This window comes from Aspergillus vadensis, assembly GCF_003184925.1.
Source record: "Aspergillus vadensis CBS 113365 unplaced genomic scaffold BO88scaffold_1, whole genome shotgun sequence".
Lineage (NCBI taxonomy): Eukaryota > Fungi > Ascomycota > Eurotiomycetes > Eurotiales > Aspergillaceae > Aspergillus > Aspergillus vadensis.
In genome coordinates, this window is record NW_020292039.1 from 524,798 (window position 1) to 543,984 (window position 19,187).

Sequence of the window (19,187 nt, forward strand, 5' to 3'; positions counted from 1 at the left end):
GTTTGGGCTCCATGGCATTACGACGACAGCTTGAGGGAAGCTCCCTCTCCTTCTTCTCCTCATTTCCTCGCATTTCCTCTCTTTAAACCGTCTTCTCTCCTTTATACACAAGCCATTGAAATTAAGCGCATCTCACAAGCCCTCATGTCTCTGAACGAAGTCTGGCAGGCAGCTTCTGCGAGCCCGTATACTCCCCCAGTCTCTAAAGACAGCCAGTTCTTTGTCGGCTTCAGTCTACTACTTGCTGGTGAGCCGGTCCCGACCTCTCACACTCCAAACACTTTACTAACTTACAACAGCTTTCATCCTCACTGGACTTTTCGGTTTGAGTCAGTACACCGCACCAGAGATCATTTCCATATATGAAATGTCTTGTACTCTTGTCTCAACCATATACTTACAACTTGCGCAGATCGTTCCTTCCTCAGCATCGCTTCCTTCGGAGTCCCGGCATCTTTGGCGTTTGGGTAAGCCACAGATCTACCCTAACAACAGCCACCCTATCAACCATCGCTAACAAATTCTCCGTCCAGCTTCGGAGCCGTATTCATGATCTGTGCCGTTGGGGTCTACGTTTAAGAATAATTCCAGTTGTTTCCCAGATACCCATGTACCATACACTGGAGAGTTTGAAACGAAGCATATCGTTACCTTTATAATCACCAAAGTTCTCTTCAACACTTCAGCTCTCTATCTTAACATAGCTCTCGGGTCTCTACTCTGTCGTGCTTAAGCCAATTCCACTCCAAACCATCATGACGGACACGGAACCCATCTTCACTGCTGTCTCCAGCAATGCCCACCACCTCTACACTCTCCTCCAATGCATCGGCTTCGCATCCAGGGCCACGGTGCAAATAACCCCAGATGGAATCCGCTTCTCCGCTGAAGAGATGCGAGTCATCCAAGGTCTCGCATTCCTCGACAAGGCCCTCTTCACCAGCTACACTTTCAACCCACCAGCCACGCCAAACCAAGGGACAACAGACAACAACGACAATGACGACGACGATACAACTTCCGACCCCTCCACCTACTACCCATGCTTCGTCGTCTCGCTATCCGCCCTCCTAGAAACCCTCAAGATCTTCGGCACCAACGACTCCTCCACCAACCCCAACGCCGGTCGAGCATCCAGCGTCCAACCCACCCACCCATCCGGACCTGGAGCCTTCTCCGCCCCATCCTTACTCCTAGACCGTTCCTGCACAATCCGCTACACCAGCGAAGGCTCCCCCCTCAGCATCACTCTCTCAGAGACGGGCGTCAAAACCACCTGCGAATTAACAACCTACGAAACCGAAGGCAGCGAAGTCGACATCCCTCTGCAACGAGATGCCATCATCATGAAGATCATCATGCGCTCTGCCTGGCTTCACAACGCCATCTCAGAACTAGCCGCTACGAGTCCCTCGGTGTTGAAGATCTCCGCGTCCGCGACCCGCGAACCATTCTTCGCTCTCTCTGGCACCGGAGGCTCGTTCAGCGAGTCATCTGTAGAATTCTCCGTCGAGAATAGCGGGGCTAATGGTCCGGGGGGCGATGCAAGAGGCTCAGTTGATGAAGGATCCCGTGCGAAGAAAGCTAAACTTGCGCCGACGGTCACGGAGACGTTCCTTGTCAGTCCGCCGTCGTCGATGGGGTCGCGTCTCAAGCAGAACTATAAGTTCGCGCTGATCCAGAAGGCGGCGCGTGCTATGGCGGTGGCTAATAAAGTGAGCATTCGTGGAGATCGCCAAGGTGTATTGAGTCTTCAATTTATGATTGAGTTTGATGCTAATGGGGCTGGTGGTGTACGGCCGCTCAAGGGTGGTCCGCCGCCTGTTGTGACGTTTGTGGACTTCCGGTTTGTGCCGCTGCTGGATGATGAGGAGGGTGATGATTTGGAGTGAGTGGTATTAGATAGCATATGCTTTGGGTCTATATAGTGGACTTCATATTCAATGTCAAAAAGCAATATAGTGTTCTTTTTAGATTCCCCAACGCCGCCTCATGCTCATTAACCATACCAAATACCAGGTAATATACATAGAACGTATCTATAAGATCGCTGATCAAATCACTCTCTTCCTTCCCAGATGGCGGGGCCTGCAATTCAGGCCATAAACGGAAACTCGAATTCGAAGAGTGACCACATCACATCACCTGAACAAGACAACATTAGTCCTGAAATTTCACTTCATAACCCCGAATATGATTCACATATACGGTAAAAGAGCTTGGGTTGGAGGGGGGGAACATACCTCAGCAATAGACTGCCTCTCAATAATCGACTTCTGCTTCTCATTCCTCGAGACCCGATAATAGTAATCACTAAAGTCACCGCACTGCATATGCCGCAAGAACTCCTCGTCGTGAGTAATGACAATAAGCTGGAAATTGGCCTGTTGCTGTCTGGTCCTGATGATGTCATGAAGCGATTCCGCAAGCGAGCGAATATTATCACGGTCAAGATTCGTTGTGGGTTCATCAAGAGCAATCAGGCCGCAGTTGACACCGAAGCACTCCGCAAGAGCAAGTCGGATGATGATACTTGCTAGCACCTTTTGACCGGCACTGCAGCGGCCGCGCATATCCATTTCCGCGCCTTGTTTGACCATGCAGACGCGGTAGTTGTAGGAGCGGTTGCCCTTGGCGTTTTCGTTGTCGGAGCGGATGAGGATCGTGTCGACGTCAGTGCCTCGGTAGGTCTTTTGCCAGAGCTCGCTGATGATGGCGTTGATTTCTTCCATTTTGAGCCCGTGGTATTTCATGATGGCTTTGTCGAGGGCACCACCGTAGCGTGCTAGGTCGTCCACTGCGGCTTTGGTTGTTTCCACCTTGATGTGCGCTTCCTTGTATTTGCCTGCTGCGTCTTTGTAGTCGGTATTCCAGTCTGCGAGGAGCTGCATCAGTTGGTCGTCCTTTCCTTTCATCTCGCCCATTTTGCTGGCTTGTTTGGCGGCGAGCGCGTTGTGTTCTCGTGCTCTGCGCTCGGATTCTTCTTTGAAGCGGCTTCGGTCGACTTCGGCGTTTTGCGCCGCCAGCTGCTCGATCTCTTCGGTGACTGCGTCCAGAGATCGGGTCGCCTGGCGGTATGTCAGGTTATCGGCGTATTGGCGCTTGGTGTTCTCGCTGTCCTTGAGTTGAGCAGATATCTTATTGATCTCTTTAGTGATATTGGCTTGCTCGGTTTCGAGATTGCTGATCTCGTTCTCGATGCTTTGCAGTTCACGCTTGCTGCGCTCTAGTTGATGAGGGCCGCCTCGCTCGTTGTAGGCGTCGATCTCCTCGTTTGCCAGTTCAAGTTGGTGTACATTCTCGTAGAGGTGGGATATCTCCTGCTGCATGTCCTTTTCACGCGCTTCGGCACGCTGGCTGATATCGTCGTACTTGGCTTGGACCTTGAGAAGTTCAGGGGTGAGATCTTCAATCTCTTTGTCCGCCTTTGCAATGGCTTCGCGTTGTTGGTTGTTGAGGTTCTTGTACTCTTCGATGCGAGCCAGGAGGTCTGCCTTTCGCTCGAGCTTGAATTTCACGTTGTCGAGATTGCTCTTGACGTCTCTAAGTTGCAGCTCCAATTGGTTCATCTCAGACAATGTTTGCTCCTTGTCATGAGTGAGTTTCGACAGAGTCTTCTTCAAGGCTCTAGACTTCTCGCCATATCCCGCAATTTCATCCTGAATATCTTCCAGTGTACGAGAGGCATTCGTATCGTGCTGTTTCGAAGACAAGTCCTGGACCTGGGAGCGTATGGACTTGATTTCACTGTCGTATCTGACAATAGTATTGACCGTCTTTGACAATGACTCGACGTCCTTCTTCTTATCGGCCTTTTCGCTGACCATCTTGTCGTTCTCTTCTAATTGGCTCAAGAGCTTGTCTTGTTGAGCAGTATACTCTTCTTCCTCTTTCTCCAGATCTGGAATTTCTGTCTGCTTCAGCCGACACCAGGTATCATAGGCTGTGCTGGCCTCGCGGGCGGTATTAAGGTCCTCTTCGAGACGGGGTATTTCGTCATCCTCCATCACCCGTTTCGCTCTTTTCACTAACCCCTCTAACTTGTTCTTGAAGGTCTGTAGCTCATTATCAGTTCGGAAAGTCCGCATGCACAATCTGCACATTTTTGCCGACTTCACGGTGTCGAGACAGTCAGCCATGTACTTGCTGACTCCGGCGTATTGTTCAGCGTCCTTCCTGGCAAGATCGAGCTGGGCTTGACGCTCTTTCAGAATCTCGGGGTATTCTTCCGGTTCGTCATCGACGGCATCGCGGATCTCTTTGATGCACTCCTTGAGTTCCTTCTGTCGCTGACTTAATGTTTTCTTGACGCCTTTCATTTTGAACTCCACCTGCTCGAGTTCTCTGCTGACTCCATCACGCTCGCGCTCTGCCCTAGAGACATGTCTGGATTCCTCCTCTATGACGTGCTGGTAGTCCTGCTCTAGAGACTCAGGGCTCCAGTTGGCATTTACAAACTTTGCCAGTCGTTCACCGTGAGCTCCTTTCATCGTCTCCAATCCGCGCTCCCGTTCCTTCAATTCCTTCTTGAGGTGGTCTAATCGAGCCAAATCACCAGCCTTCTTTGTTGCCTCGATGAGCTCGGTATTCAAGCGCGAACTCTCATCCTCAAGTTCGCGGATCTGTGAGTTCACATTCTGAATCTCCTTGTCCCAAGATGCGGATCGTGCGCGCTCCTTGGCTTGGTCCAAACGAGATCCGATGTCTTCAATGTTCGACTCCAGGGCAGCCTGGACGCCTTCGTCCACGTTGATCTCGTTGAGTTTTCCTTGGTAGGTGGCTGCTTCCCTATCATTCGAGGCTATCTGTCGCTTGGCTGCGTTTTTGCTTTCCTGTAGCGCAGACTTCTGTTGTCCGATCTGGTTAAGGGTTGCCTGGACGTCACGTAGTTCACTTTGCGCCTCCTTCTTCACCCGTTCCAGTGCCAGGTTTTGATCTTTCAGGATTTTTCGCACTCTCCGCATGAACTCGTCAACGTCTGCCTGGTCCTCGACATTATCGTAACCACGGATATTGTGCGCTCGAGCGACCTCTTTCGTCATCCTCTGTCGCCGCTCAACCTGGCGCTCGAAGTTGGCTTTGTCGTTCTCAAACTTGCCATACTCTGCTTGCTTGACACCCAGTCTTTGTCGAGTTTGTTCTATCTGCTCCTTGAGCTCCATATAGTTCTCCTTCTTGGCTTCTTCCTGCTGCTGGTACTGAAGCTGCCTTGACTCAAACTGCTCCAAGTTCGACTGTAGCCACTCATCGGAGTCGTCTAGCTCAACTAGGTGTCTCTTGAGATTATCAATAGTCGTCTGGATACTCTTGGCCTCGATGCGCTTTCCTTCAAGCGCACCCAAGACCTGAGAGTAACTTTCCGACTCCTTCCACGCCTTATCAGCAAGTTCAGCCACCCGGCGCATTTCCTGAGAGAGCTGGTGTGTTTCTTCGCGCAGAGCTTCGATCTCGTCCTGAAGCTTTATTGATCGTTTCTCTGCACGGTCAGCCTTCTCCTTATCCTCTTTGGCATGTTGCTCCATTATCTTGTACTTGGCAAGCTCCTCATTCTGCTTCTTCCGCAAGGACTTGATATTGTCGATCGCCTTCGTATACTTCATAGCTTCAAAAATCTCATCAAACTTCTTCTTCAGCACCGATGGTTCACTCATCGGCCACAAGCTCTCGTCCTGATGGCAGAATATAACAGAGTCCAGGATCGCCTTGGATACACCGAGATACTGAGGCATGATCTGATCCAGCTCCGCCACGCGGGAGGAAATAGACGTCCGCTCACCATCCTTAACCATCAACAGCTGACCCTCTAGTGTCTTTTGTTGCCGTGTTGTTTTCTTCACTGTGAGTTGTAGACTCCTCGTAGCGACCATCTTCGCGCCTGACGTGCCTTTGAAGGACAGTTTCACCTGGGCCAGGACTTCCTTCTCGCCACATAGCTGCCATAATAACTCAGCACGACTGTCCATTCTACTCAATACCATAACTTATAGAATCGCGTACCTTCGGATCGTGGATGAACGCACCACCCTTGCTGTTGGGCGGTAAATCGCCGGTGGTCGCATATTTGAGACACTCGATGATTGTCTGCCCCCAACTCCATTAGCCTGAGAACCTCCATAATACCATCATATACCATCCATCATACCGTCTTTCCAGATCCATTATACCCAACAATCAACGTAAGCGGCGTGTGAAACTGGATGGTCTCGCTGCGCGTATTATCGAACGACCGAACACTAGAGCCCATCACAAGCAACTGTCAGCAAAACACTCCTATACATCTCTCCATCCAAATAAACCAGGGGGGGGAAAAAGCACTCACCCCAATATCGACAACTTATCTATCTTCGCTGCGACAAGCAAACCCCCCGATAGTTAGTACCCTCGATCTTTCAGACGACCTCCGCGGAACTTACACCTGCGGACGGACTGATTAGTAAAGAATGTTTGTGGCCGGATGCAGAACGAAATCTCACATTATGGAAGACGTCACTTCACAATGGAAGGTAACAAAATAAAGAAGAAAAGGCCCGGTCCGTTTCCACGGATGCGTAAGGGTAGGTAGCAGGCCTGCAAATCACACCTTCCCCGTGATATTCTTTCTCCACTCGGGATAAAGAAAGCGTGCCGGATAGATAGCAAGCAGCTGCGCTTGGGATCGGCGCGTCAGTCGACGCGGGGAGACGGCGCGAGGTCACGTGTATGGGCGGTCAGTTGGGGGGTGGGGGATATTGATTTGGGATGTATATGATTTCTAGAGAACACCACTAGGATGGGATGGGGTAGGGGGCGCTTAATGCTGTGGCTGGAAGATGCTTTGGCAGAGGTGATTGGATGGTCTGTGGCTTGCTGATACTTTCTTTTAAGGGGCATGCTTTCCCTTCCTTGGAGGGACTCTGTACTTCTTCGTGGAACTATTGGGGACGGACGCTCCGTTCTTGGTTGGGTGGAAGAGCCAGGGGTAAGTTGACTACATGGGCTATGGGATGAAGTCCCTGCTGAAATCTCTGTACGCAAATGATCAGAGGATATCCCTGTGCAGTATGCCTGCGTTAAGCTACTTGATATCAGGATGGCTGCAACAGATGAATCACTGGCAATTCTATCTCGGGGTATTTCATGTTATTCGACAACAATGAATCGGGCAATGCAAAGACTAATGGATTGTGTGTTGATACCCCTACCCCTTCGCTGTATCCCGTGTTGCACGTACCTTTAGGTTCAAGAGGCTGTGCCTCAGATGTAAATAGCGGGCATAACAACTATGATGATATTGACTGTAGATTTTTTGGGCTAGAGCGGTTACTCAAGTGCACATAGGATTGATGATGCGAACACTAGGTGTCACATACAAAAGGCTCACCTTACCTTCCAGCCTTCTCTGGTTCAAAGCCCTCTTCTCTCAAACCTATCTGCTCGTCGAACCACCCTAGTCCACTCGCCTTCAGATACTATGCCAGATTACCTCCTTACAGGATGTTTTGCTTCAAGAACAACATCGTTCTCTTGTTCTTGTCCTGTCCCTTCTTTAAGGCTAGCATGGCCACTTCTTTTGCCAACCCTACCGAAGTTGCCAGCGCCGATGATGTAGTTGCTGGGAATATTGGTACTGCGGCCATCAATAACCCTAACGAGGCCTTCAACGATGTCGACGGTAATGGCATGTCCATGGCCACCACAGATGTCGAGGAAGAGTTGAACTCTGTAAATACCATCCTATTTGACTGGTGGGGTCAATGCTAACCGACTTCAAGAATTACCGTTTCTGCGAAGGCAGGTGCAGCGTTTTGAAAGTGTGCAATTGCCATGATAAAGAATATCATTTCTGTGGTTGTCACTATCATGGACTGAGGTGCCGGTGCAAATACTAGTTGTGAATTAATGGTAAGTAAGATCTTCCAGCTGAGTGGTGCATCAGCAAAGCTGATGTTGTCTTTGGAAAGTAGCGGCCGCCAAGCTTACGTTCCTCCATGTGCATGTCGTAGTTGCTTCTGACGTGTCGAACAAGGTAGACGGTGGGGCTTGGCTAGTGATGGTCTCGGTCTCAGAAGATGTGGAAGGATCCTGGAATAGTGACGGCAGTAATTGTGGTTCTCAGGTTCTCTGGTAGGACCTTCACATTGAAATCTCTTGCCAAATAGTCAATCGCAGCAGATTAGATTTGTTAATGAACCATCTGATACTGTAGCACACAGGTTTATATGGGATATAAAGGGTACTCTTGTGTTAGCCATATCTGACCGTCTCATGCTCTGCGTAGTAGCTCGTCATCAGTAGTAGCGTAAGTGGGAAGTGCATTCATCCTTTGTAAGGCTGGAAGGAAGAACATAATAGAGCATTGTATTAGACTCCCCAAGACAGGGGATCATCCCGCCGGTAGGACATTCCGGGTCTGGTCTGCGCCTGGGCTCGCTTAATCCTCTAGGCCATCTCCACCAGCACCTAACAGAGTCCAACGTACCCGTTCGCGTGGGTGCGGTGTGGTCTGACATCTGCAATTGCACAGACGGGTGACCGTTAGCATCTGCAGCTTCCCAGCTTTGCATGTTCTTTCAAGGCGGGATGGATTGTAAAGGGCGTTCGGTGTGAATATCCCACGGAGAATTAAATGAAGGCAAATGCGGATTGCAGGCTCCTCAAGGGGATGATAGTCGAAATAGTCGATAGATAGTGGATAGTTTCATCTAATATTGATGCCTGATATCAGCCCACGATATTTAAAATTAGTAGATGGCGGCGCTACGCGATGCACGTCCCTAGCGGATCTAACGGAAGCCAGATAGTCAACCCGTGCTTGACAAGATAATCCCACACCACACCACGCAGGATGATGTATGCTTCAGGGATGAGGTGATCGTGACAGGAAAGGAGTAGGAGTAGAGGGCCAGTCAAGAGGGATTAAATCCAGGATAACCCATGGGGGTATCGCAAGCGAAGCAGCAAGAATACCCAACTTTGAAGCAATGAAGCATCGACCGGGATGCCCCCTGCAGCAATCATACAGACATACCGACCTGTATTGTACAGCGGTACCTGAAAGTTTCCCGACGCCGCAACAACCCACCAATCAGCAGCCCGGATTGTGCGGAAATCCCCGGGAAGCCCCATCGGCGGATTTGATTGGCAGCCGCAGTGGATCCCGCGTGTCGGTGCGATACCAATGACGATGTGGCCGGCCAAAAGTACAAGAATTGACAGCTCTACTGGATTCACCACCGCGGTCATGTCCAGAAAAAGTCCAAGAAACACTGCTCACTTACCCTCTCTTCCTTCGCTCTCTACCTCCTCCCAATTCCTTTCTGTATCATATTCTTTATAGGGAACCCTATCGAGATTTTTACCCCCCGGGAAGAAGAGTCCCCACCACCCCGGCGATCGATCGATTTGATCCCCGCGCAGCCCAGCGATGGAACTCGAATTCCATCAAGGACGAAGAGTGGCGCAGAACCAGACTCCGTCCCAGGCATATGGTCTACGAGCCCCAGTGTCGAACTCAAAACCACCGGGGCCCCCGTATAGCATGGACGCGCGGAGTATTCCTCGCTCGATGAGCCGCGGCGCCGCTAATCTGCTTCAGCTCTCTGCTTCCGCTACTGCTGCTGCTACCACTTCAACGACTCCTGCCACTATCACAAGCACAGTCCCTGCTTTTACTTCCATACCTACAACTACTACAGCGCCAGCGGGAACCAGCAACCCCCACCACCCCACCCCCGACATAGGCCCTGCCGGCACCAACAATGACGGCTGGTCTGCACGGGTACTAGACGAACTGAAAGACCTGCTCCTTCTCCTCAGTCACGATGGGCAGGTTCTATACGCGTCACCATCATGCTCCGAGGTGACGGGGATTGAATCGCACATGCTAGAACAAAGCGATTTTTCCCGTTTCGTCCATGAAGACGACAAGCCTATCCTAGGCCACGAATTGGATGAGTGCATCAAAACTGGACGCGAAATCCGATGTCACTTCCGGCTGTGTAGGCCTGACAGTAGCTCCTGTCTATTAGAGGCGCATGGCCATCCACACCTAATGACGACCGGGTCTCCTTCTGCGACCGCAGAATCATCCCAGCAGCAGCAACAACAGAAGACAGTCTGTAAAGGGATATTTCTTGTCTGTCGACCATACCCCACACGGGGTTCACAGTTACTCGATTCGTTTCTGGAACATAAGATTGAGAACATCCGGCTGAACCAGCGCATAGCCCAATTAAAGGAAGAGGAAGAAGAGGAGTTGAATTTAAGACCAGGGCAGACGTCAACAACAACGACGACCAGCACCACTACCACGACAACAACGCGCCAGACGTATGTATCAACGACACAGACCTCGTTTGCGCAACGAGATACATCAGTGTCTGGAGAGGAGAACGAATCATCCGACACAGTCACTAATACGGACGACGCCGATTCGCGATCATTTCTGGAGCAGGTTGGGGATCGGTTGCCGCAGACTGAAGACATGTCCCATATCGACGGGATCGAGGTTATGACGGGTTTGTACTACGGAGAAGGAGAAAGATCACAGGGATTGAGTACGGGAGTCCGTCATGGCCGTCTGATTCGTTGTGATACGGAGCAGCCGAATACCGTTGCTGCCGGTTCTGCTGCGGCGGCGGCTCCTCCAAGCGACCAACAACAGCAGCAACAATTGCAACAGCAGCAGCAACCGCAATCACAACCCAAGAATCCTGCAGAGGCCGTTGACAGGAAGAAAAGAATGAAAGGCGAGTATATGTGCACGGATTGCGGGACGTCGGATTCACCCGAGTGGAGGAAAGGCCCGGAAGGACCGAAGACTCTGTGTAACGCTTGTGGATGTGAGACCTCCCCCTCCTTGATCATCTGACTAGACAACTTCCGTATCAGTACTGACATTGAAATGTGATCAGTACGTTGGGCCAAGAAAGAGAAAAAGCGCCAGGATTCAGGACCGTAGTAGTTGGTGGGAGGGGAAACGCAAAGAAAAGGAAAAGGAATAAGGTGGGGCTTGCATTTGTATGAATTGTCATTTACTTTCTACTGCTTTGCTGCTGTTGCATTTGCCAGAAGGGGCCAATTTACCCCTGCGAGGATACCCCTGCTTATGTACTCCTTTGTGCATTGTGCTTTTTCTTGTTCTCCTCGGTAGCACATTTTTCTTAGCGGCTGCGCTGTCACAGCATTTGCACTTCTTCTTGACCTACTACCTACCATTTTATTATGCTCTTCTCTTCTGAAGTGAGCAGATATCATGACTTTATGCCCGACTCGCTCGAACTATATTCAGCTCAGATTGCAACATAAGTTACAACTATAATGAACTCCGCGTGATACACGTGCGCAGGATAGTATAGTTTCGAGTCTTGAAAATGTAGATGTAGGGATACGATAGGATATCCGGATAGAAAGAACCAAAGTAGATAGAGGAGTTACAATCATTTGACACCAGAGTTTAGTTTAAGTCAGTATACTATCAGTCTTAACTCGTCGTCAAGTATAAGCAGGGAATAGGGCTCTAAAGTACCATAGTATGGATCCCTCTAAACGAATAGAAAGTATTTCCAACGCTCCTCTCTAGTCCTGAGAGACTGCAATACCATTTGTTTCCTAGCTATCTTAGTTGTTACTCTACTATACACAGTATGTTCAGCTCGAAGCTAATTTCTTTGAGAATTCAGTCGGCCATATTGTAGAGCTAATTAGGGTGGGATTGGCAGTGACCAACTCCTCCAAATATGATTGACTAGTAGTCACCTAGAACCCTACACTAGCAACCCGTTTGGGATGAATACAAATAGCGCCTGTTGATATGCAAATCATCACTTCTATTAACTAATCCATCTAATCATCATGGTGTCTAAACTAGTACTATGTCCCTGGTGCGTATATACTCAAGCGATCTATATCTAACAGCATGAAAGAATGATATCTTATCTTTAGCTGCACCGCATCAGTTCTTGTTGGCTCCCTCATGGACTGCAGTCAGTCCATCCTGAGCAACCTCCTTCACGGAAACCTTGCCACCCAGGATATCCTTAGTCGTAGCGAGGATCGACTCCCAGCTCTCGAATAGTGTGAACGGAATCTTCTCGCGCTCGCAGAAAGTCACCAAATCTAAAAGAGAGTCAGTAACTACGGAATGCAAACCTCAATGTCAGATTCTGGTAAACGTACCCTTGCCCTTTTTGGCAAACAGAAGATCCGTCTCTGCAGCGGCTGACAAATCGGACACGCCATCTCCTGCGTACAACAAGGTCGGGCGCACACCGTCCGGCAGTGCGGCATAGGGCTTGATTTCCAGGGACTTGTCGTGGCCGAAGTGGCTAGCAGTATGACGTCAGTTCTGGCCCAGCGACCGGTTCCAAGAAGTTTTCCTTACCTATCGTCATGGTACTTGATCTGCCAGCCCCCCTCGGAGTTGATGTCCTTGCCATCACGGCTCTCAACCTGGTTGGCAACGATGTAGAGGTGGTCGTCCGGCTCGCCGCCCAAAAGCGTCTCGAAGAGGGCGCTGATGACTGGGATCATGCCGGAAGACAACACCACGATCGGGACGTTGTTCTCCTTGGACCATTTGTAGAATTCCACGAAGTAGGGATCCAGCTTCATGTTCTTCTTGAGGTACTCGATGCACTCGTTGTAGGGGGTCTTGATGCTGTCCAACATGTCGCGAAAAGCGTCACTTCGCACTAGTAGTTAGCAAGGTGTCTACATATGCTGTCTGTATTCACATACCGGAAGCTCATGGTGCCCTCAAGGACGGCCTCATTGCCTTGACGGCGCTTTGCGCGCCCGTAGCCAAGGTTATCGATCTTGCGACCAAGTGTCAGTGACATGCAAGGTTACTGGGGTGCTTGTAGGTTGTAAAGGGTAGATACCATAGCATCATTGCCTGCATAGAGTACTTAGCTAGTGGACATGCTGTGCGAACTTCGTCTGTACCTACTGTCTTCGAGGGTGATCGTTCCATCGAAATCGGTGAAGAATATGAGCTTGGGGTTCGTTTTCATGTACGGTAGCGTGGTAACAGTCATGATGAAGGCCTGGTTGCTTTTCTGTATCGGCATTAGACTTCAGCACCAGCTGACATATAGGGAGTGTCTTTTCATGCAAAAGTGTGGGTGATGCTCAGAAGTAAACGACGGCAATAACTCCGTCCCTGAGAAATGGAACAGGGGAAACAAACCTAAATCAAGGACGGCAGGGGATGGAAATAAAATCGGTCGGATATCAGGGTAACAAAAAGAAGGAAAAAGACGTGAACTTTGAGAAAGAAATGGAGCGAATCCAAGTAGAGAGAAGCAAAGAGAGAAGAGAAGAAGAACCCCGCGGTGAGAAAGCAGAGAGACTAGACTCGATCAAGTGCAAAGGAGGGACAATCACCACCAGCGATGGACCCATGCGGAGTTCCCCATAATTTCCAGCGCGACACTAAAAGCTGGAATTGTCCTCTTTTCGGTGGAGCCAGTCTTATTTCCCTTGTCTAATGCTAATTTTCTGACCATTCTGGGTCTAGCCGAACCGAGTATCTTCCCGGCGAGTCTCCAAATCGAGTCCCGAATTTTTGATGCTCGATCTTTTCGGTGCCGATACTTTCTCGGGCACTTGATTGAGGGCATCACTCCCTCCGAATCATTACACGCCATGGCTCGTCTACTGCAATCATTGCGTCGAGCCCTAGGCTTAACATCTTCCACTCCTGTCCCTCGCTATGCCCGCTCAATAGACACCAATTTCTCCGTCTTTCGGGGTATGTCACACCTTTATTCGACTGAACGCCGTTCGCTCGTTCACAGTTTGCGCGCCATCCCACACTAACAAATTACATCCACCACTTAGAGGGAGATAGAGTTGTGGTCCATGGCAAGTCGCCGCTACTAAGCAAACCCTTGCGGAAGGGTCATAAATCCGACACTCGTCGCGGACAATTGGAGCACGACAACATCATCGGCCGGAGGGTACGGGATCTGGTTCAGGCGCGGAAAGGTCAGTATCTTCCTCATTCCAATATCAACCCAGCCGGGCGCATTCTAATAATCGCCATTGAATATAGGCCCTGAATACCGACTCTCCCTCCCTACGCTCGAAGAATATGTTGCCATGACCCCCCGTCTAGTCACGCCGGTACGGACCTACTACACCGTCGTCAACGAGACCACGACCACCCCCAATTCCTCATTAACGCATGCCATTAGATCTACTCAGCAGACGCCAACCTCATCGTTTCCCTCCTCGACATCCACATCGCACCCCCAGCCGAAGGAACAGACACACCGCCCCTTGAAATCCTCGAATCCGGCACCGGCCACGGCTCCCTGACCCTACACCTAGCGCGCGCCATCCAAGGCGCCAACTCTACTCCTCCCCCCCTCCCCCCAAGCTCGCAAGTCACATACCTACCCACCAAACCCGGCGAGGTCTCGATCCGCAAGTTACAGCCGCCCGCAGATGGCGCTTCAGAAACGACCGTGGACCCCGACCAGGAGAACTGGGACGCCTGGCGCTCCCAACGCAAAGCAATCATCCACAGCGTCGACGTGACGCCTAAATCCTCCGTCCACGCCGAAGGCATTGTCCGGGGTTTCCGTCGCGGCATCTACGCAGGCAATGTCGACTTCTATGCCGGGCACGTAGAGGATTGGATCGCAGAGCAAAAGAGACAACGCGCACCGACGGGCCTCCTTTCCTCGCTCAAGAAAGATGAAGTTGAGCCGTTCCTCTCCTACGCGATTCTGGATATGCCCTCCGCGCATCTACGGATTCCCCACGTCGCCTCGATCCTGAAGCGGGACGGCATTCTAGCTGTTTTCATGCCGAGCGTGACGCAGATCGGCGACTGCGTGGACCTCATTCGTCGACAGAGACTACCTTTCGTTCAGGACAAGGTTGTCGAGCTCGGAAACGGGATCAGCAGTGGTCGGCTATGGGATATCCGGCACGCGGTGAAGAAGTCCCGGGATAATGTGTCGGTGGCTTCCTCCACCGAGGAGGGTTCCGGTTCGGAGGAGTCCGTCGAGGCGGGTGCTGTTGAGACTGAATCTGCAGATGCTATTGAAGAGAAGACGCCCAAGGAGGAAGACAGTGTGCTTGTGTGCCGGCCAAAGGTTGGTGCGCGGATTGTGGGCGGTGGCTTTGTTGGAATTTGGAGAAAGATAGAGGAGGATGCGCGGAGGAGTTGAGCTGAGCTGGCTGAGCTTTGTTAAGTCACGCGGTTTGTCTACCTACCTACCTACCTACCTACCTACAGTATTCTTGGATACCCATTTGTACCATAACATGCATATTATAGAAGAAAGATCTACCTCATGTACTATTACTCAAAATTCAATCACTGTCTTATGACTCCAGACAACACATCCCATAATCAATAAGAGCATACACACATGCACTCACTGGAATACATTCTACAACCTAGATAAATAGATAGAGAGAACCCCCATCGTAAGAGACTTAATAAGATAAAAACAACGAGATAAATAAGAACAGGCTGATTCAAATATACTAATAACAAACGCACTACCACCACCCCCCATTCCCCATACTAAACAACGACAACAACAAAAAATGTCAAATCAACCACCCACTCTCTCTTTCTACATCAAAAAGAAGAAAGATTTCAACTAACAACAAGCTCAGCTATAACCGTCAAGCGAGTCCCAAACCAACGAAGCCCAACAAACCAACAGGCACGTACGTGAAAGAAGACCGCCGACCAGTAGTAGTAGTCGCCTAAGGATACAACGAGCACATACACACACAGAGATACAGATGAGACCGATTCGCCCGCCTAAGTGCACAATATTGAGATGAGATGAAGAAGGTTTAAGAAAGGAGAGAGAGAATCCGTTCGTGAGATTCATCTACAACAGATGGAGAAAAGCATGTTGGAAAGTGAAGAGAAAATAGTATCGTCGTTAAGAAGAAGAAGAAGAAGAAGGCATAATCAGATCCTAACACATACCAAAGCTAGGAGGAGGAACAACGTAGTAGTAGTAGAAAGAGAGCGTGAGAGAGTGTGAGTGTGTGTTGCGTGAGATAAAGCAAAGCTGCTGCGCCGATGTGACTGGCTACTTTCCAAAGATGATGCATGGATACGCAGAGTTCCATTTGAACGAGAGTCCGCTGGGCGACAGCAGTAAGCAGGAAATAAACTCACAAGAATGGAAGGAAGAAAAGAAGAAAGGAAACAAAATGCAACAAGAGCATGATAGCGTAAGAGGAAAGAAAAGAGTAAAAAGAGTTAACACCACAGACACGCGAAAGGCCCCCAAAGATTCCGAGATAACAAGATGAACCGGCTACACAAACACCAGTCTCGTAAGATTCAACATGCACCGTCCCTTCAATTCCGTTGCGGCCCAAAATCCGCTTCCACAACCTTTCCCTTTTTCCCTTTAACTGTAAACTCCGCAAATAATGCGACATGATCACTTGGAAAATGAAAATTGGGGAACCCGGGCACCTTCTGCAGATAATCCTTGTCCACCTCCCCAAGTAACGCCGAGACATGAAGTGTGTTGGAAGTATACCAAATATAGTCAAGAATATCCTTGAAGTCCGGAGTATAGTTCGTGAAGCTCAGCTCGCCAATCGAGTTGTACGCCGACTTCAGCTTGAACGGGTGCGTCATACCGACCCGACTCAGGTTGCCGTAGAGCCTCTTCTCCAGGTCCGGATGGGACTCCGTGAGCCGGCCGTGTGCGACCAAGTTGTACGCTGCCGACCCAGGCGCCGAGTTGAAATCACCGCACATGAAAAGCGGGATCTGATCGCCACTGGCATACTCCACAGACGGCGCAGGTTCGGGCGGAGGAGTGTCTGATTCACCCTCTGCTTCCGAGAAGCGGAATGCAGTCTTGTCGGTACACGGTGGGAATTTCGCGTACTTCTCGGAGAGCTTAGTGATCTCCTCCATCAAAATGGCGGTCTGAATCAACTTCACGTCCTTGAAAGCAGGATCCCAGTAAAGATGCGCGTTCACGACGATAAAGCGGGAGCCTGTCAGCCGGTTCTCCAGGAAGATGACTACCGCAATGTGATCCTTCTGCCAGAGTCTGTTGTAGATGTCATCTTGACCCTTGGCATCCGGTCGCCGCACTGCTGTTTGACCAAAGTTGATCATCTGCTTATCGAGAAGGATGAACTTGCTTCCCTTGAAGAAGGTGGCACAGCCATCGACCGACTTCGCTTCCTCCTCTTGCATACCCATAGCTCTACCTCTAGGCCAGTATACACCCTTGTAATCGTTATAAGCCAGCTGCTCCCGGAAAAATCCATTGTAACTGCCTTGATCGATTTCCTGCAGACAGATAATGTCCGAGTCGTGTGACCTCAGCTCGCTCAGGATAAGCTCGCGTCTGAATTCCCAAGAAAGAACACGGGACGGGGTATAACCGAAGTGACTCGGGGTTGCGGAAGAGTCGCAGAGGGCGTTGTGGGAAAGGACGGTAATCTTTTCGATGGAACTGTTGGAGGAGCTAGCGGTCTCATCCAGGATGATCCAATCTCTATCCGGGGGTGGAAGATGCACTTTTTGGAAACGAAGTTAGTATGAGGTGCATGGTGAGAGTTTTGAGTCGTGAGCACAAACCTGGCATTTCTTCCCTCAGATACCGGACTAGGGCCTTAGTTCCTTCCTTGATGATCTGAGACTTCAAAATATCATTCAGAGGGTTCCCTTCAATTCCCAACATCTCTAATCTATAAAGATAACCCATCTCGAACGGAAGCGTGCGAATATTGTTATCGAACAGGAGGAGCTGCTTCAAGCTTGTGAGCATACCGATCTCTTCGGGGAGCTCCGAAATATCATTGCCCGACAGATCCAAGTGGGTGAGCTTCCGCAGTTGGCCAATCGCGGGAGGGAGCGTCTTCAACTTGTTGTGATTGAGGTACAATTTCTCGAGGAAAGTATAGTGGAACAAAGATGTCGCAAGCGCGCGGAGACCCTGTCCGCCGAAATCAAGAGCATGCCAGCCTTGCCGAGGAGCAGGCTTGGACTTCACCAGGCCATTGCGATCGCCACTCCCGTTCTCTTGTTGCTCAGGCTGGCTGGGCGCAATCTGAATACCCTTGGTTTGCTGTGCGACGGTGCGGGCGTAATAGTGCGGGGAGCTTGCCTGCCGTGACTCCGCAGCCAACTGAAGTTGCTGCTGCCAATGTTCGTTCATGGTCTCGTCAATGTCTTCGTCCACGTTAACATGAGCGCCATTCTGGAGGGGGCCGGGAGTGAAGTGCGGAGTGGCGGCAGCCAATGCCCCACTGGAGAAGTTGTGCTGGTGATTGATGCTATGAGAAGCTTGGTTGTGATGGGCATGGTGATGGGCCTGCTGTGCGGGGTGGGGGTGATGGCTCTGCGATTGGAACTTGGGGATCTGCATGCCAAATCGCTGGTGGGCCTGGCCGCCATTCATCATGACATGCTGCCCTTGGTGGGTTTGTGTATACATCGTGAATGGATTCAAGGCAGCAGCTTGGTTGATCGGAGGTGAACGTGAGGGAGAAGGAGTGTCGTGACTGAATTTTAGTCTTCCAGTGGGGGAGTTTGTCCCGTTTCGTACGAGATGACGTTGGTGAGAGTGCTGTTGCGTTTGTGTTTGGAAGAAGAACTGCCCGGCCCCAGGCTGCTGGAACCTGTAGGTACCATCTGCCATTTAACGTGGCAGACGAGACCGTAGGTCGATCGGTTGAATGTTCCTAGGATAGGTTGAGGCTGGCAGGGTTGGGCTCGGGGAGGCGGCGGTGGCAGGAGAGAGAGGAGTCGGGGATCGGATGCGTTCTCTCCTTCTCTTCAACATGGGGTCCTGAAGCGGAACCACCCCAATCTAAGGATAGGCTGGAATCACAACCGCAGCAATTTCGCCAATGCTGGTTGCACACGGTTTCGAGATGCAGTCCTGGGTAGGTCGAGATCGGGAAAGCGATCGAGGGTTGAACGATACGGCGGGCGTCGGGCGACCGAGACACAAGAGGACGGACGACGAAAGTCTGTTGAGAATCCTGGGAACAAGGTCAGGTTGGACTCTCAGAGGCAAACTCGCTGGAGGTGAGTGAGCAATGCGCACTTGAAAATAGGTCTGAAGACGTAGCAAAGGCGCCGGCAGCTTGTTGGGATGAGACACAGTCGCCTTGACGCTGCGAAGTGGTTTGCATCGAAGGCGGGAGGTCGCCGGTGTCACGTGATGTCACATCCGGCGGGCGTGATT

At 50.7% G+C, this 19,187-nt stretch overlaps 6 protein-coding genes across 6 annotated transcripts; 4 read left to right on the forward strand and 2 right to left on the reverse strand.

The window, feature by feature from the left end:
- Positions 1-28: 28 nt before the first annotated feature.
- Positions 29-1,892, forward strand: BO88DRAFT_377197 (putative DNA repair protein Rad1; the record flags this gene model as incomplete). The annotated part of the gene is made up of 5 exons (XM_025704394.1): positions 29-247; positions 300-329; positions 413-467; positions 534-573; positions 705-1,892. Exons 1-5 carry the CDS (start codon positions 145-147, stop codon positions 1,890-1,892), a joined length of 1,416 nt encoding a protein of 471 aa, XP_025568009.1. The 5' UTR covers positions 29-144.
- Positions 1,893-7,536: 5,644 nt separating this feature from the next.
- BO88DRAFT_448050 (uncharacterized protein) lies at positions 7,537-7,788 on the forward strand (the record flags this gene model as incomplete). Its single annotated transcript, XM_025710415.1, has 2 exons — positions 7,537-7,701; positions 7,771-7,788. The coding sequence occupies 2 exons, from the start codon at positions 7,537-7,539 to the stop codon at positions 7,786-7,788; spliced, it is 183 nt and encodes a 60-aa protein (XP_025568010.1).
- A 1,756-nt stretch (positions 7,789-9,544) lies between these two features.
- BO88DRAFT_459468 (GATA transcription factor LreB) lies at positions 9,545-11,366 on the forward strand (the record flags this gene model as incomplete). The annotated part of the gene is made up of 3 exons (XM_025711089.1): positions 9,545-10,591; positions 10,667-10,820; positions 10,893-11,366. The coding sequence occupies 3 exons, from the start codon at positions 9,545-9,547 to the stop codon at positions 10,937-10,939; spliced, it is 1,248 nt and encodes a 415-aa protein (XP_025568011.1). The 3' UTR covers positions 10,940-11,366.
- Positions 11,367-11,794: 428 nt separating this feature from the next.
- Positions 11,795-13,205, reverse strand: BO88DRAFT_354285 (putative Phosphoserine phosphatase). The gene is made up of 7 exons (XM_025703670.1): positions 13,169-13,205; positions 12,929-13,037; positions 12,861-12,874; positions 12,718-12,794; positions 12,362-12,664; positions 12,157-12,305; positions 11,795-12,096 (listed from the first exon to the last, which is right to left on the reverse strand). Exons 2-7 carry the CDS (start codon positions 13,014-13,016, stop codon positions 11,933-11,935), a joined length of 795 nt encoding a protein of 264 aa, XP_025568012.1. The 5' UTR covers positions 13,017-13,037; positions 13,169-13,205; the 3' UTR covers positions 11,795-11,932.
- Positions 13,206-13,554: 349 nt separating this feature from the next.
- BO88DRAFT_377209 (tRNA (adenine-N(1)-)-methyltransferase) lies at positions 13,555-15,161 on the forward strand (the record flags this gene model as incomplete). The annotated part of the gene is made up of 4 exons (XM_025704395.1): positions 13,555-13,732; positions 13,822-13,968; positions 14,036-14,106; positions 14,178-15,161. The coding sequence occupies exons 1-4, from the start codon at positions 13,627-13,629 to the stop codon at positions 15,159-15,161; spliced, it is 1,308 nt and encodes a 435-aa protein (XP_025568013.1). The 5' UTR covers positions 13,555-13,626.
- A 922-nt stretch (positions 15,162-16,083) lies between these two features.
- On the reverse strand, positions 16,084-18,729 carry BO88DRAFT_5452 (CCR4-Not complex 3'-5'-exoribonuclease subunit Ccr4). Its single transcript, XM_025712956.1, has 2 exons — positions 17,573-18,729; positions 16,084-17,511 (listed from the first exon to the last, which is right to left on the reverse strand). Exons 1-2 carry the CDS (start codon positions 18,633-18,635, stop codon positions 16,325-16,327), a joined length of 2,250 nt encoding a protein of 749 aa, XP_025568014.1. The 5' UTR covers positions 18,636-18,729; the 3' UTR covers positions 16,084-16,324.
- Between the last annotated feature and the right edge of the window lie 458 nt (positions 18,730-19,187).